This window comes from Marmota marmota, unplaced genomic scaffold (assembly GCF_001458135.2).
Source record: "Marmota marmota marmota unplaced genomic scaffold, marMar, whole genome shotgun sequence".
Lineage (NCBI taxonomy): Eukaryota > Metazoa > Chordata > Mammalia > Rodentia > Sciuridae > Marmota > Marmota marmota.
The window spans coordinates 15977891-15992596 of NW_026000229.1; the positions used below are offsets into that span (position 1 = coordinate 15977891).

General features: G+C 35.7%; 1 protein-coding gene across 14 annotated transcripts in view; it reads left to right on the plus strand.

The window, feature by feature from the left end:
• Positions 1 to 13119, plus strand: part of Dpp8 (dipeptidyl peptidase 8) — a 60834-nt gene extending 47715 nt beyond the window's left edge. For 13 of the 14 annotated variants that reach the window (XM_048793362.1, XM_048793367.1, XM_015480534.2 and 10 more), the window contains 5 exons: positions 2551 to 2697; positions 3916 to 4068; positions 5405 to 5547; positions 6366 to 6477; positions 8748 to 13119. In XM_048793362.1, the coding sequence (XP_048649319.1) occupies positions 2551 to 2697; positions 3916 to 4068; positions 5405 to 5547; positions 6366 to 6477; positions 8748 to 8870 (678 nt within the window). In that variant the 3' untranslated portion in view covers positions 8871 to 13119. Of the gene's footprint in view, positions 1 to 2550; positions 2698 to 3097; positions 3285 to 3915; positions 4069 to 5404; positions 5548 to 6365; positions 6478 to 8747 lie in introns of those variants that run through there. The other variant, XR_007343889.1, reaches the window with a different exon arrangement.
• The last annotated feature ends 1587 nt before the right edge of the window (positions 13120 to 14706 follow it).

The window sequence follows — 14706 nt, forward strand, 5'->3', positions numbered from 1 at the left end:
CCTTGAGTTTAATCCCCAGCACTGCAAAAAATAATAATAGCCAAAGACATTTCACAAATGTATGGCAGCAAGTAGATATAAGAGAAGATACTCAGCACCATCAATTATCAGGAAATCCAAAGTAACACCACAGTGATAAAAACCACTAAACATCTGCAGAATGTCTAAAATTAAAATAACTAACCATACCCAGTATTGACCAGGAGTAGAGAACCCTCATGCATTGACAATGGGAAAGAAAAATGGCACAGCTACTTTAGAAAACTAGTTTTTAAATTTTTCTAAAAAATAAATTTAGCTGACACATAATAATTATACATATTTATCAGGTATAGTGGGATAATTCAATACATATGTTATACATACACATAATATTTTTTCTCTCTCTCTCTCTCTCTTTTTTTAGTGAGACCGGGTCTCAGTATGTTGCCCCCGGCTAGCCCAGAACTCCTAGGCTTAAGCAGTCCTACCTCAGTTTGGGATTATAGGTGTGCAACACCACACCTGGCATCTTTCTAATTTTTATCTGAACTTCTTTTTGTTTATTACTTAGTGTCTGCCATCGCTAATTATAGTAATGTGTTTCCTTATGACCAGGAGACTTTCTGAGAAATGTCACTAAGTGATTTCATTGTTGTGCAAACATCATAGAGTTTGCTTACATAAACATAGATGGTATATGTCAGTCACTCAAAGTGGCTTCTTGTGTGTGTGTTCATGTGTGTGTGTGTGTGCCTGTGTGTTTTTAGGGATTGACCTTGCACATGCTAGGTAAACACTGAGCCACATCTGTAGCCCTCTGCCCCTTTTTTTCCTTAATTTTATCTTGAGACTGGATCTTGCTAAATTGCCCAGGCTAGCCTCAAACTTTCCATCTTCCTACCTCAGCCTCCTGATAGCTGGGATTTCATGTGTATACTACTGTGCCTGGCTCATGGTAGCATCTTGATGAAATCAAGAGATGCAGCACACACAAGATGTACTGTTTTATAGTAAACTTAAAACAAAAACAAAAATAAAAAACTTTTCATTGGTGCTTGGAATTAAAATCAGGACTTCATGCATGCCAAGCACTCTCTCTACCACTGAGCTATACCCCAACCCTAAATTTTATAAGTAGGAAAACACTCTAAAATAGTGATGAAAAGGGGCTGGGGTTGTGGCTCAGAGGTAAAGCACTCACCATGTGTGAGACATAGATTGAATTCTCAGCATCACATAAAAATAAAATAAAGGTATTATGTTCACCTACAACTAAAAAATGTTTTAAAAATTATGAAAAGTATAGTATAGTTAAATACATATACCAATAACATAGTTATTTATTATAATTATCAATCATGATATAAGGTACCTAATTCTGCTATATTTAAGTAATGTTGGCAGTATAGGTTTATTTATGCCAGCATTACTACAGACACATGATTGAGGAATTGTGTTGTGCCAGCTATGATGTCACTAGGTGATTGGAATTTTTTAGCTCCATTATAATCTTCTGGGACCACCGTCAGATATGCAGACTGTCACTGATGAAAACGTCTTTATGCTAGGCATGGATGAATAATTTTTCTTTTCACTTGATGTTTTGTTAATAAAACACTAAGATATATTTAACTTCCTAGTCATTTTGAAGTGTAGTCTCTATGGTGATAAAGTGATTGCAGAATTATCCTACTCAGCTGGGCATGGTGGCACATATCTATAGTACCAGCTACTTGGGGGGTTGAGGCAGAGTATCACTTGAGCCCAGGAGTTTAAAGCCAACCTGGGAAACTTAGTGAGACTTTGTCTGAAAATGTGGCTCAATATTAAAACACTTACCTAGCATGCACGAGGCCCTGGGTTCCATGGCCAGTGTGGGATTGGAGGGGGGCACAGAATTATCCTACTTTTTGCACACAGGAGAAAGGAAACAGGACTTGTCACAGTGTCCCTTTAAAAATGCTACATTTTCCCATTGCTAGTCAATGATGACCCTAGAAGAGACAACTGGGAAGGGAAGATGATCTTATTTATCCTGCGACTGTTATTTGAATGACACAATTCTTCTTCAGAGTAGACAGTAACTTTTTCTGTGGGGTGGGTTAATCTTCTTATCTAATAAATAATTAAGATCTATTATTGTGCAGTAATTTTCCTGAAACTTGAATGTGAAATTAAGCAAGAAGCAACATAAACATGAAAAGACTAGTTAATTTTGAAATAAATCACTTAGCCAGGCATATTAGCACATGCCTGTAATCCCAGCAACTCAGGAGGCTGAGACAGGAGGATTCCAAGTTCAAGGCCAACCTCAGCAATTTAGAGAGACCCTAAGCAACTTTGGTGAGACCCTGTCCAAAATAAAAAGTACTGAGAAGACAGCTCAGTGGTACAGCACTCCTGGGTTAAATTCCCAGTACCAAATAAACAAATCACTTAAAAATTACATTTTAAAGACAAAAGAATAATAAATTCTTAAGCTTTCTGCTTTTTTGCAGTGCTCTGATTCTCTTATGGTTTGTATGTTACCATATAATAAATTTCATTAAAGTTGTATTTCTTCTTCAGGTGCAGTTGGTAAATAATCGCTTTAAAGGAGTCAAGTATTTCCGCTTGAATACCCTTGCTTCTCTGGGTTATGTGGTTGTGGTGATCGACAACAGAGGATCCTGTCACCGAGGGCTTAAATTTGAAGGTGCCTTTAAATATAAAATGGTGTGTGAACACAAAAACTTTTCTTTAAAAAAATTTTTTTTTTTTTTTGGTGCATTGTTTAATGTGAAATCTGCAATTAGGAAAGGGTGTGTGTGTGTGTGTGTGTGTGTGTGTGTGTGTGTGTGTGTGTGTTCAGGGGTGGGAGGGAAGATGCAATTTGTGTCCTAGGCTAGTTCATGTCTACCTGTGTATATCTGTGAAGAGCTGAGAGAGAGCCACTTTTATGTAGAAATATCCTCCCTTTCCATATGGTATATCCACCTTAGCCAGACGGCAGCACCATTTTAGTTTTCAGCATCCTTTATGCTGTTGAGGAATATTTGAGATTTGTTCTGTCCTCTGTGAAGAGGGAAACCAACTGGTTAGTCCTTCCTTGTGACAAGCCTCTTTCTCTCTACAGGAAGCTTTAAATGCTACCTTTTAGAGATGCCCCATGTCCTTTCTGCTGCTTTGGGAAATGATGAGAATCCGATGTTCCTTTTGCACAGTAAGGCAGTTACTGTGTTTGCCAGTGTATTGGACATGCTGAGTAAGACATGGGGATTTTCTCCCACAGCCAGTTCTTTGACCTTATGTTATATTCTCATGTAAGTTTTGTTTTGTTTTGTTTTGTTTTTAGTTTTTGGCTCAGTAAAGTAAGATTGTGTGCACTGGCAGGTCAAGTAATACAGATAGGGTGATAGTGGTAAGAACTAGGACTTAATAGAGCTTTAAAGAAACAAATAGTATGTTCAGTTCCTAGTGACATGATGGGAAAATAGGAAGGTTAGGACCTCAAGAGTGATTCCCTCTGCTTTATTGCACTAAGTATTAAAAGAAGAAGTAAAATTAATTCCTCTTATGGGGGCTAATTTTTTGTCTGTGGGTATAGGGAAGGCTTGTTACAAGGAAGATGCTGACCTCTTAGCAGACAACAGAACAAATGTAAATGGGAAATACCCAAAAGCAAGAGTCAGTTTTTGCAGCCATAGGAAAGAATTTTTTTTACTAAGTGATAACTAAATTCTAGGACAGACTAATAACAGAACTGTAGACACCTATTTCCAAGTAGATTTTTGAAAAAAAAAATGGGGATGGGAAATAGAATCTCAGTTATTAATGAATTCTAATCTGAAAAATAAATATTTTAGTTAAAAAGTTTATTAGCTTAAAAAGCACTCTTATAAATGAAATTTTTATGCATCAGAATCAGTGAAATACTCTCTTTTTTTTTGACAGGGTCAAATAGAAATTGATGATCAAGTGGAAGGACTCCAGTATCTAGCCTCTCAATATGATTTCATTGACTTAGACCGTGTGGGCATCCATGGGTGGTCTTATGGAGGATACCTCTCCCTGATGGCATTAATGCAGAGATCAGATATCTTCAGGGTAAGTGATTTCCTATTGTACTCATTTTTTAAATAAGGGTACTGTGTAATAAAGGTTTTTTGTAAATTGAAGATATGTGAAAATGCTTATTTTCTGAAGGTTTAGAGTTAACAATATTATGGAATGTTATGGTCTGTGTATTAAATGACCATATGAAGTCAGTACCTCAGTTGTTAGCATAATTTTTCTTAGACTCTTGTCAACTTTATAGTGAGTTTTTGACTATTTATGGACATATACCAAAAATTATAGTAGGCACTAATGATTAGTAAGACACATACATACATATTAGATTGTAATTGTTTGTTTAATTGTTAGACTATAAGTTCTGACAACAAGGACCTCTTTGCTCTATATGCCACTGTATCCTCAGCTGCTAGATATAATGCTTGGTCCTCAGTGAATTGTCAAACACTAGCCTCTGGGTTCAATTTCCAGCACTGGAAAAGTAAAAGTCTGTGTTGAATGAATGAATCATGAATTATTAAATATTTAAATGCTCACAATGCTATAAACAAACTCTTTAAAAAATATACCAGAGAAAATGAGATGAACATAGTTAATAGGAATTAAAAGTATTATTTTTTTCTTAATATTGTAATAATATGATTTTATTTTACAATGAAAAAAAGGTGTTTTTTGTTTGTTTTGTTTTTGTGGTGATGGTGATTAAACTCTAGGGCACTCTATCACAGGACTGTATCTTTAGCCTTTTATTGTATTTTAGTTTGAGACAGCATCTTGCTAAATTGCCCAAGCTGACCTTGAATTTGCAATCCTCCTGCCTCAGCCTCACAAATAGCTGGGATTAGGGTGGAATGTACCACTGTGCCAGGTTGAAAGTAATTAGATATTTGAATACAGAACCATGTGGAAGAGCCTTAATATGAGGTAAGTTTTTAGTACTTAAATATAGTTCATTCATTGTTTTAAATTTTGTACTACAAAAGAGACTTAAAAAAAAAAAGACTGCTTTTCCTACATAAAGTTAACAATTCTCATGCATTTATTTTTCCCAATCACAGGAATGAGTTTATGCTGAAGTACTCATAAGCTTTAGTTCAGTCTCCCTCTTGATAAAGGAACCTACAGTTGTATTTCAGCTAGCCCTTGGTTAAGGGTTTGGTGTCAGCATGCCTGTGGAACATGAAACTTACTGAGTCACTGAGTATCAAATTGTGACCTTGGCAAGCTACTTCAGTTTTCTGAATGTATGCCTAGTAGTGGGGTTAAAGCCTAAGGGTAATTTTAGCCTGTAAATTTGTAATTTTAAGTTCTTACTGCTAGCCATGCTAGTGTCTGGAACACAATTCACTGTCAGTGTTGTCTTATGCAGGTTGCTATTGCGGGAGCCCCAGTCACTCTGTGGATCTTCTATGATACAGGATACACGGAACGTTATATGGGTCACCCTGACCAGAATGAACAGGGCTATTACTTAGGATCTGTGGCCATGCAAGCAGAAAAATTCCCCTCTGAGTAAGTTCAAGCCCTTATAAAGTTTTAAATTGTTTTTGAAAAACTTATCTTTAATGATAATGAAAATTTCAGATATTGAAAACTAAGACTAATATTTTATAGAGCACTAGAATGGCTTGACTATTGCTCAAAGCAAAATTAAAGACCAGTTCATATACTGTATTTTGGGTTTTGGGGTTTGATTTTTGTTTTGTTTTGGTTTGGTTTTTGTTTTATGGGGATTGAACTCAGGACCTCATGCATGCTAGGCGAGTAATATACCGCTGAGCTACACCCCACCCATGGTTTGGGTTTGTTGTTGTTGTTTTACAAGTTGTATTTTGAAGCAATTGTTTATATTGAAAGAAGTTAAGTACACAACTATTTCAAGATGGGAAAAATTTTGTGTCTATTTAGATATGTTTTATAAGCAGTTTTTCTAGCAACATGCTATAATTATTGATATGTTCTAATTAATAAATTATAAACAAATAATTTTTTCAAGTGTTCTATTACATGTGGGATCTGGTTAATATATTACAAATTTAATATTGAAACTATCGAATCCTTATTCTAACATTGTAGTATAAAGAAGTTAATGTTGGGGCTGGGGATGTGGCTCAAGCGGTAGCGTGCTCGCCTGACATGCGTGCGGCCCGGGTTCGCTTCTCAGCACCACATACAAACAAAGATGTTGTGTCCACTAAAAAATAAATATTAATTTAAAAAAAAAAAAAAAAAAAAGAAGTTAATGTTGACTAAGTGTGATTAGTTCAAAGGAATTTAGTGGTTCCCCCTAAATACTCTTACTATTTTACCTAATATTTTTATTTCTCCAGACCAAATCGTTTACTACTCTTACATGGGTTCTTGGATGAGAATGTCCATTTTGCACACACCAGTATATTACTGAGTTTTTTAGTGAGAGCTGGAAAACCATATGATTTACAGGTGAGTTATTCTATATTTTCAAATTAAATTCAATAGTCATTAGCAATAGGTTACTTTGAAATCTAATAAAATATGGAGTAAGGCCAAATTTTCAGCTGTGTCCATCTAAAGTACAGGCATAGTTATTACTATGATTGGATAAAATTGATGCTATTGAAGTTGGGCTAAAAAGCCTATTGGATTGCATGACTTGTGTATCTATGTCTGCTTTCAGTTTATCAGCATGGAAATGATGACTGGGAATCCATTTACTGCTCTCCTTTGCTTTACTTTTCCCTCTTTGAAGAGTGAGGAGTTGCTAATTGATTTTATATTGAAAAAGGATTTTTAGGCCCAGATTATATAGTATCTTAATTTATTATTACATTGTCATTAGTACAGAAATTAGCAAGTTATCCTCCTCCATTGCTCCCTTATTCAAAAATAGATTTTAAGAGAAAGTATTCTTCCTTTTTATTTCTTAAAAAAAAAATTATATGCTTAGCTGGGTGTGGTGGCACATGCTTATAATACTAGCCACTCAGGATGTAGAAGCAGGAGGATTGAAAGTTCTAGGCCAGCCTCAGTAACTTAGTGAGATTCTGTCTCAAAATAAAAAATGAAGGGCTGGGGATGTGGCTCAAGCGGTAGCGCACTCACCTGGCATGCGTGCAGCCCGGGTTCGATCCTCAGCACCACATACAAACAAAGATGTTGTGTCCGCCGAAAACTAAAAAAAAATAAATATTAAAATTTAAAAAATAAAAAATGAAAATGGCTGGAGGGACTGAAGTTGGACTCAGTGGTAGAACGTTTGCCTCGAATGCGTGAGGCCCTGGGTTTGATCCTCAGCACCACAAAATAAATAAATAAATAAATAAAGATGTTGTGTCCATCTACAACTATAAAAGAAATTCTTTTTTAAAAAAAAATGACTTGAGATATAGCTCATTGGAGTGCCCTGGGTTCAATCCCTGTGTGGGGGGGGGAGATTATGTCTTCATAAGAAATGAAAAAAACATTACTTTTTTCCTTTTTTATGTTTCAGTTGACATTTCTGTCCAGTTAAACTATGATATATTTATCTATAGCAGTAGTTTTCAGGCTTTTTGGTCTCAGGATCTCTTTATATACCAAAAAACTTTGTTTATGTGGGTTTTATCTATCAGTGTTTCTTGCTGGGTGTGATGGCATACGCCTGTTGTCCCAGCTACTTAGGAGGCTGGGGCAGGAGGGTTGCTTGAGCACACAGATTTAAGAACAACTTAGGCAACATAGTTTCCAAAATTTGAATTTTCCTTAAAAGCTTAAATTGTGTCATTAGCAAACAAGTACTATTAGTGTGGTCCTCAAAGTGACCATATTACTTCATTTACTTTTGACAAATGTTTATCAAATACCAAAGTATGAATGATCATTGTTGTCAGTCATTCTCTGCCCAAAAAGAAGGGTGGGGGCAGGGAGTTCCACTAAAAAGCAGCAGTTCAACTTGCAACTTGGTTACATGGGTGCTTTCCTTTGAGACATCCTGTAGCACAAATGCTTTGTGTGTATTTCTCATTTCATCACTACAGAGTATTAAAAAGGCTTCTGTGGGGTTACAGTTTATAAAATTCAATTTTTTACTGCTATTTAAGTGAAATTGGCATTTTTTTTCTTTCTTACTACAAGTGTGCAGTGGTGAACATTACTGTGACTTCTCGAACAATTTAATATTATTGCTTTGATTTCATGCTAAGGCACAATTGCTTTTGTATTATCAGTGCTACACAGTCAGTAAAGGCAAATAATGTTTTTTGTAGTTCTAAAAGTAGTTTTGATCTTATGTATCCTTTAAAAAGGTTTCAAAGACCCTTATAGTCTGCATACCACACTTGGGTAATGAACTGTTGGTTTACAGGAAAATCCTTCATTAAGCCTGATGGGTGTATAGGAATTACAAGACAGGGGCTTTTTTTTTTTTTTTTTTTTTTTTTGGTAGTACAAGAGATTGAATTCATGGGTGCTCTACCACTCAGCTACATGCCCAGCCCTCTTATTTTTTATTTTGAGATAGAGTCTTGCTACATTGACTAGGTTGATCTAAGCTTGCAATACTCCTGCCTGATCTCTCAAGTAGTTGGGTAATATTGTAGGCTACACCACCTTGCCTCATGAGGAAGGGGCCTTAAAATAGGATATATTTATTATGTTATGCTCTTTATTATTGATCCTGTTTAAAAAAAAAACAGAGCTTTCAAGGAGATGTGTTATTAAATTTTGTTTTAATACTTTTACTTTTTGTTGTTAAGATCTATCCTCAGGAGAGACACAGCATAAGAGTTCCTGAATCTGGAGAACATTATGAACTACATCTTTTGCACTATCTTCAAGAAAACCTTGGATCACGTATTGCTGCTCTGAAAGTGATATAATTTTGACCTGTGTAGAATACTGATATACACTGGCTATTTAACCAAATGAGGTTTAATCAATAAGAGAACACAGAATTGATCATCATATTTTATACCTGCCACATAACATCTACTTCTCAAAGTAAATTTGGTGACATATAAGCATCTACAGCTTGTGGATAGTAATCTAATACCTTAACTGTACACACACAAAATTGAATGATTCATATGTCTAAGGGATCCAGCAATACCACAAGAAATACTGAAAGAAATAAGATAGTAGCACCACATATCCATACTACCCTATTTTCACTTTTAATAGCATTATAAACCTCATGGACTTAATTAGTGTATTTTTACAATATACTTCTGAGTTTATTAAAATATGATGACATTAGTGATCAGTTTGGTTCAATTCCAGAATCTCTGACTAGTTACGGATTTGATAGCACTTAAATGTAATTGAATAGCTATGCTTCATTGCTTGAGGTGTATCCAGCATGTTATGAACTAATCACTATTAAACCTATGACTTAACCAGTCATTAATGATTTTTTAAGATAACTTAGTGGCCTACTAAAGATACTTATTTTGGCTTCTGACCAGTTTTTAGCCAATTTAAACTGTATCTAGTATAAATGATTCTCTTTTTTCTTCAATGAGATGACAAAGTACGTTTTTCCTTTCACATAAAGGCAAAGAACTGTATATATAGCATGGATTTAATTAGTCTTATGATGTTGATAATTATAGACAGAAAATTTTAATCAGATGATTAGAGCTTAAATATTTGCAGGCAAGATTTTTTTTTTCTCCTTCCTTTAGGAAAAGAAAAAAGTGCACATTCCCTTGCAGTCAGAAAATTTGGTGGTGCCAGTTTCCTTGTGATATTTCCCTATTAAAATGTTTCAAGGGGCTTGGGTTGTGGCTCAGTGGCAGAGCACTTGCCTAGCACAAGTGAGGCACTGGGTTCAATCCTCAGCATCACTTACAAAAAATAAGCAAATAAAATAAAGGCATGCTATCCATCTACAATTAAAAAAAAATATGTTCCAGAATTTAGGGAGGTGGAAGGAATCACGTGGTGTAGGGAAAGCCAGGGAGTGGAGAATGACAGGGAGAGGAGGTGGTAAGGGTCTACTTAAGAACTAAGCACAAGTAGGTTAAACAGAAATACTCATGAAAAAATTGGAAAGTGAAATTTGAACTACTAGAATATTAGGAAACCAGAATTAAGAAATCACTCTGTTGTCAACAGAGCTTCAGACTAACATCATTCAGGGGAGGAAAACTTCCTTAGAGTTATTTTTATATTCCAGGGTTTTTTGTTGTTTTGTTATTTTTCCTCTTAATTTTAGAATTCTTTCAGATTTAAACTTTACCTTTAAATTATGGAACATAATTTAGGTATTGTGAGCTTAAAATAAAAAGGTTTCCAAACAACCCCTTTACCATAAACAAACTCCTGGCAAGCCATAGCTTTTTGTTTCAGAGTTTAAAGCCTATGAATAGTTTTTTTTTTTTTTTGAAAGGCCATGACATTTTGTGGGTTTAGCCTTCACACTTGACTGAAGGGAGCTCATAGACTTTTAAGTACTGGTTGAGATCTGTCCTCATAAGGTTTTCGGGTACTGTGGGACCCATTGAAACCAGAGGCAGGAAGGGCATCTATGAGTTTGACCCTTTTTATTACAAGCTTCAGTATTTAAAAAGTTATTACTAGTACTTTTAAATCACTCCAAGAAAAATTTCTCTATTTCTTTTTCACCACTACAGATAGTATACATTAATTCTACAGGGGGTACATAGTATACATTAATTCTACAGGGGGTACAGCCTGCCTTAGTGAGGACCGTGGCTGTGCACCAAAGGTGGACTTGATTGAGGGCCAGGTGAGAGGCAGAGGAGACGCTGAAATGGCAGGGTGACCTGGTGGTTCTGACCTTGGAGAAGGGGGATTGGGTTTTGCTGGTTGTGTATTTATTCTGTATAATAGATTTCATACTTTTCTTTATTATCTGTGTCTGTATTGATTTTCATGTTTATAATGTTTTCTCATGCCAATATTTGTTAATATTTTTTCAGTGTTAAATTAAATTGATTTGGGTAACTTTTCTTCCCCAAGAAAGTATTTTCCCTCATTACTTAAGTATATATCTGACTGTTGGAAGATGGTATTTTTTGGACTAGTTGACCTCTGAGGATCTATCCTTATATGCAAAGTAGAAATGGCATAAAATAGCTTTTTAGAAAGCTACTCATTTGAAACCTCTTTCCCATTGAGGTTGTTTCTTCAATATAGCATCTCTTATTTTACCAAAACAAACAAACCTTATAAAACCTCATATGTTCTTGAATTCACAGGTGTTTTCCTTTTCCATTTTGCCTTTTTTCCTCCTATCACCAGGAATGTTCCTTTTATAGCTCCCAGTTACTTAAATGCCATTCTACTTCTCTAGGGGGAGAAAATACCTGGCTGAATTTGTTTTTACAACCTGTATAGAAAACATAGTAAATTTCTCTGTACCCTGACTATGGGTAACAATAGTTATAGAAAGTAACAAAAAAAGTAGTTTTGTAAGAGCTTAAAAGCATCAGGTTAAACACCAACCTAGGTTTTTGTAGGCTTGATAAATGAATAGCAATCACCCAATGCAGTTGCTTAAACTTTGTAGAACATTATAACTCAAAATCGAAGATTCATGTGGGGTGCTTACTGAAAGAAATGCAGTCTTGAGCCTTACTCCTAAGAAATTTGTATTCCATTGATTTGGGTAGAGATCAGGAATGTGCATTTCTAGCAAGCTTTCTAGGTGATGCCAAATCAAATCACTCTGGACTATTTTAAGAAATGTGTTGGGGGGCTGAGGATATAGCTCAGTAGTAGAGCTCTTGCTTAACTTGTTCAAGACCCTGGGTTTGATCCCTACAGCTGGAAGAAAAAGAAACTCTCTAGAGAATGGGATTGGATTAAGAAAATTATAGGGAATTTTTATATTGGACTGACTCATAAGAACTTAAAACAATAGTCAGGAAAGCTGCTGATGTGTGTTAACTGTTGGTTCCTTTTCATTCTGAAAGTAGCAGAAGAAATTAACTTTGTATCCCTTTTGTCTAGAGATTCATTTTGGAATGAAGGTTTTTCCCTCAATGCCATTCATTCCTGGCTCTTTTTCAAAGGCTCACACAAGAATATAACATCACAATACATGCATTACCTTTTAAAATAATGAAATATAGATAATGATGCTTGCTCTTTTTTTTTCCTACTTGTTTTATTCCTTACAGAAGGTGTATCCCACCTTTCTATAACACGATTCTCTCTAGGTGGAATGATTCCAGTAAGATTTCATTATTATAGAATCATAAGTTTTCAAGCTGGAGTAAATCTTGGATTAATTTACTATTCTCATTCGTTAGAGGAGGAACCTACATACTACAGAGAGGAAGTCACACAGACAGTTAGTATTTGGTTGGTACTAAATTCCATCTAGATATCCTGCCTCATGGTAGTTAAATGATATATAGAAAAGGCAGATTTTTAAAGATGTATTTATTAATATGTTCCTATAAAACATTTTAAAAGTAAACCACATAAAATGGTTAAATTTTCCATCCTAAAGTAAATGCTAAGCATGCTTATTAATGAAGCAATACTTCTAATTAGTATTTGAGATTCTGAAGTTAATTAAACTTATTACACTAAATATGTTTTCTTTGGTGTAGTAGGGGGTTTGGTGATTGGGATATAGAGTAGACCCCTTGCTTAAGCCCAAAAGCCCATCTTATAGCAATTTGATAAAAAGAGACATGGCTGTAAATTAAGATATGTAATGTGAGTGTCCTTTCCCTGCAGATATGAAGGAATAAGGAAATTTCCCTTACCCAAGCCTTCCCAACCCTACCTATACACTTTCCAGCCAAAAATATTGACTCAGATGTCTTAGTACAAGGTGCTGGGATCTAGGAAATTGTTTTAAAAGTCCCTCACAGAGAAAAAGTCATATTTGTATGTATTTATGTTTTTACATAACCCAAATACAAATTTATGTTATATTCAGCAACATTGGAGTTCAGTTCTTCATAGAGTATAAAGTACCTGCTGTTTTAAGCATTGACTTGTATGAAATGAATTGCATGTCTCATTCCAGTAAGTTTATGGGTTTTTTCATTTTCAGCTACATGGCTTTCAATCATGTAAAGTGAAATATTAGTTTTGTTGCATTTTATTACAGGTTCTTGGTTGCAATAAAGATGCTGCTGAAATTAATTGATTTAAATGTTCCTTCCCCACCCACTTCCCCATTTGTACAGCCTTGCTTTGATTCGTCACAGCTGTGGAGTGAATGTGCATGAAGGAGGTCAGGTGCACACAGTGGGGAAAGGATTACATGGGGGTTTAGTGTAAACACTAGCCAGAGTGCATCCCAGCCCAGTGGGTGTGTACACAGAACCACTCATGGTTCTAACAGCCAGCAGCTGATGCTGCCAGGGTAGGTGATATTTGGAACCAGTGACTACTAGTCCCCCTGAGCAGTTGGGATTTCTTAGGAATGCCACTTGGGGTGGGTAGTGATTTGTATACACTCTCAAGGAAATTTTGAGGGAGTTCAGAATATTCTTTTTTCAGAGATGTATCTGACAATTCTCTGGTTTTTTGGAGCTGAATTAGAAAAAGGGCAGGGAGCATATGTACTCCTCTAAAATAAGTAAATATGGATTTGTCTGATAATCTTTCCAGAACAATCTGAATTCTATAACTTTCTGAAGTTGTATGTAAAATATTTCATGAACAAATGGTGGTATATTATTCTGGAGAGATCTTTGGTTAAAGACAATCTTTGAGATAATGCTACAGGAGGCTGGGGTTGGGGCTCAGTGGCAGAGTGCTCGCCTAGCACATGCAAGGCCCTGGGTTCGATCCTCAGCACCACATAAAAATAAATAGATATTGTGTCCAACTAAAAAATAAATATAAAAAAAAGGATAATGCTACAGATGAGTGTTTCCCAACCTTTTCACCTCGTGACACATATACAAAATATATATATATTTGCACGACACTCTAGAATAAACTGAGGCATGCTAGGGTAACCTGTTGAGGCTTCTTCAGCCTGAAGTTACTGGCCAGGCCCACCCCATCTCTAAAGAGATTAGTATCAGCACATATATAATCCATGTGTGGCACAATGGTTAAGAAATTTTTATAGATTACTGTGGTATCTTTAAATCAGCCTGGATTTATTGCTAATCAGAAATCAACTTTCAGCCTAGCCATATGCATCCACAGACTGTGATGGAGGATGTAGACTCTCAGTCCCTGTAGGGCTCCAGTGCTCACTTGTTCACTTATCAGAACAAGTGTGGCCTTATAGCCTCTTGACCTTCTTTTGGCCTAACCTCACCCACTCATTGATATGGAGCAGCAGTGACTGATTCCTTGGTGCTTTTGAGGGAAGCAGAATTAAAACAGCTGCCATATGAAAATCTCAAAACCAGAGTATAGTTTTAGTTTGGTAAATTCCAGGATTTAAATATTCATCAGCCTGGCTATCCACATATCTGTTGTCCTGGCCCTGCCATTCTGGAAGGAGTTCCCATTGAAATGAATTAGTTGTTTCAGCTCTGACATAGGCACCAAGATCAAGTTTGCTGTGTGCTCCTTCCTGAGAGATAACTCTCTAAAATATTTACCAGACTCAAGTCTCATTTTTTGTGTGGGGGGGTGGGACCTGGGTTGGGAATCAAACCAAAAGCCTCACATGTATCAGGCAAGTGTTTTACCACTGAGCCCAGACTTGAGTTCTTTTTATTTTTTTTAATATATATATATATATATATATATATATATATATAT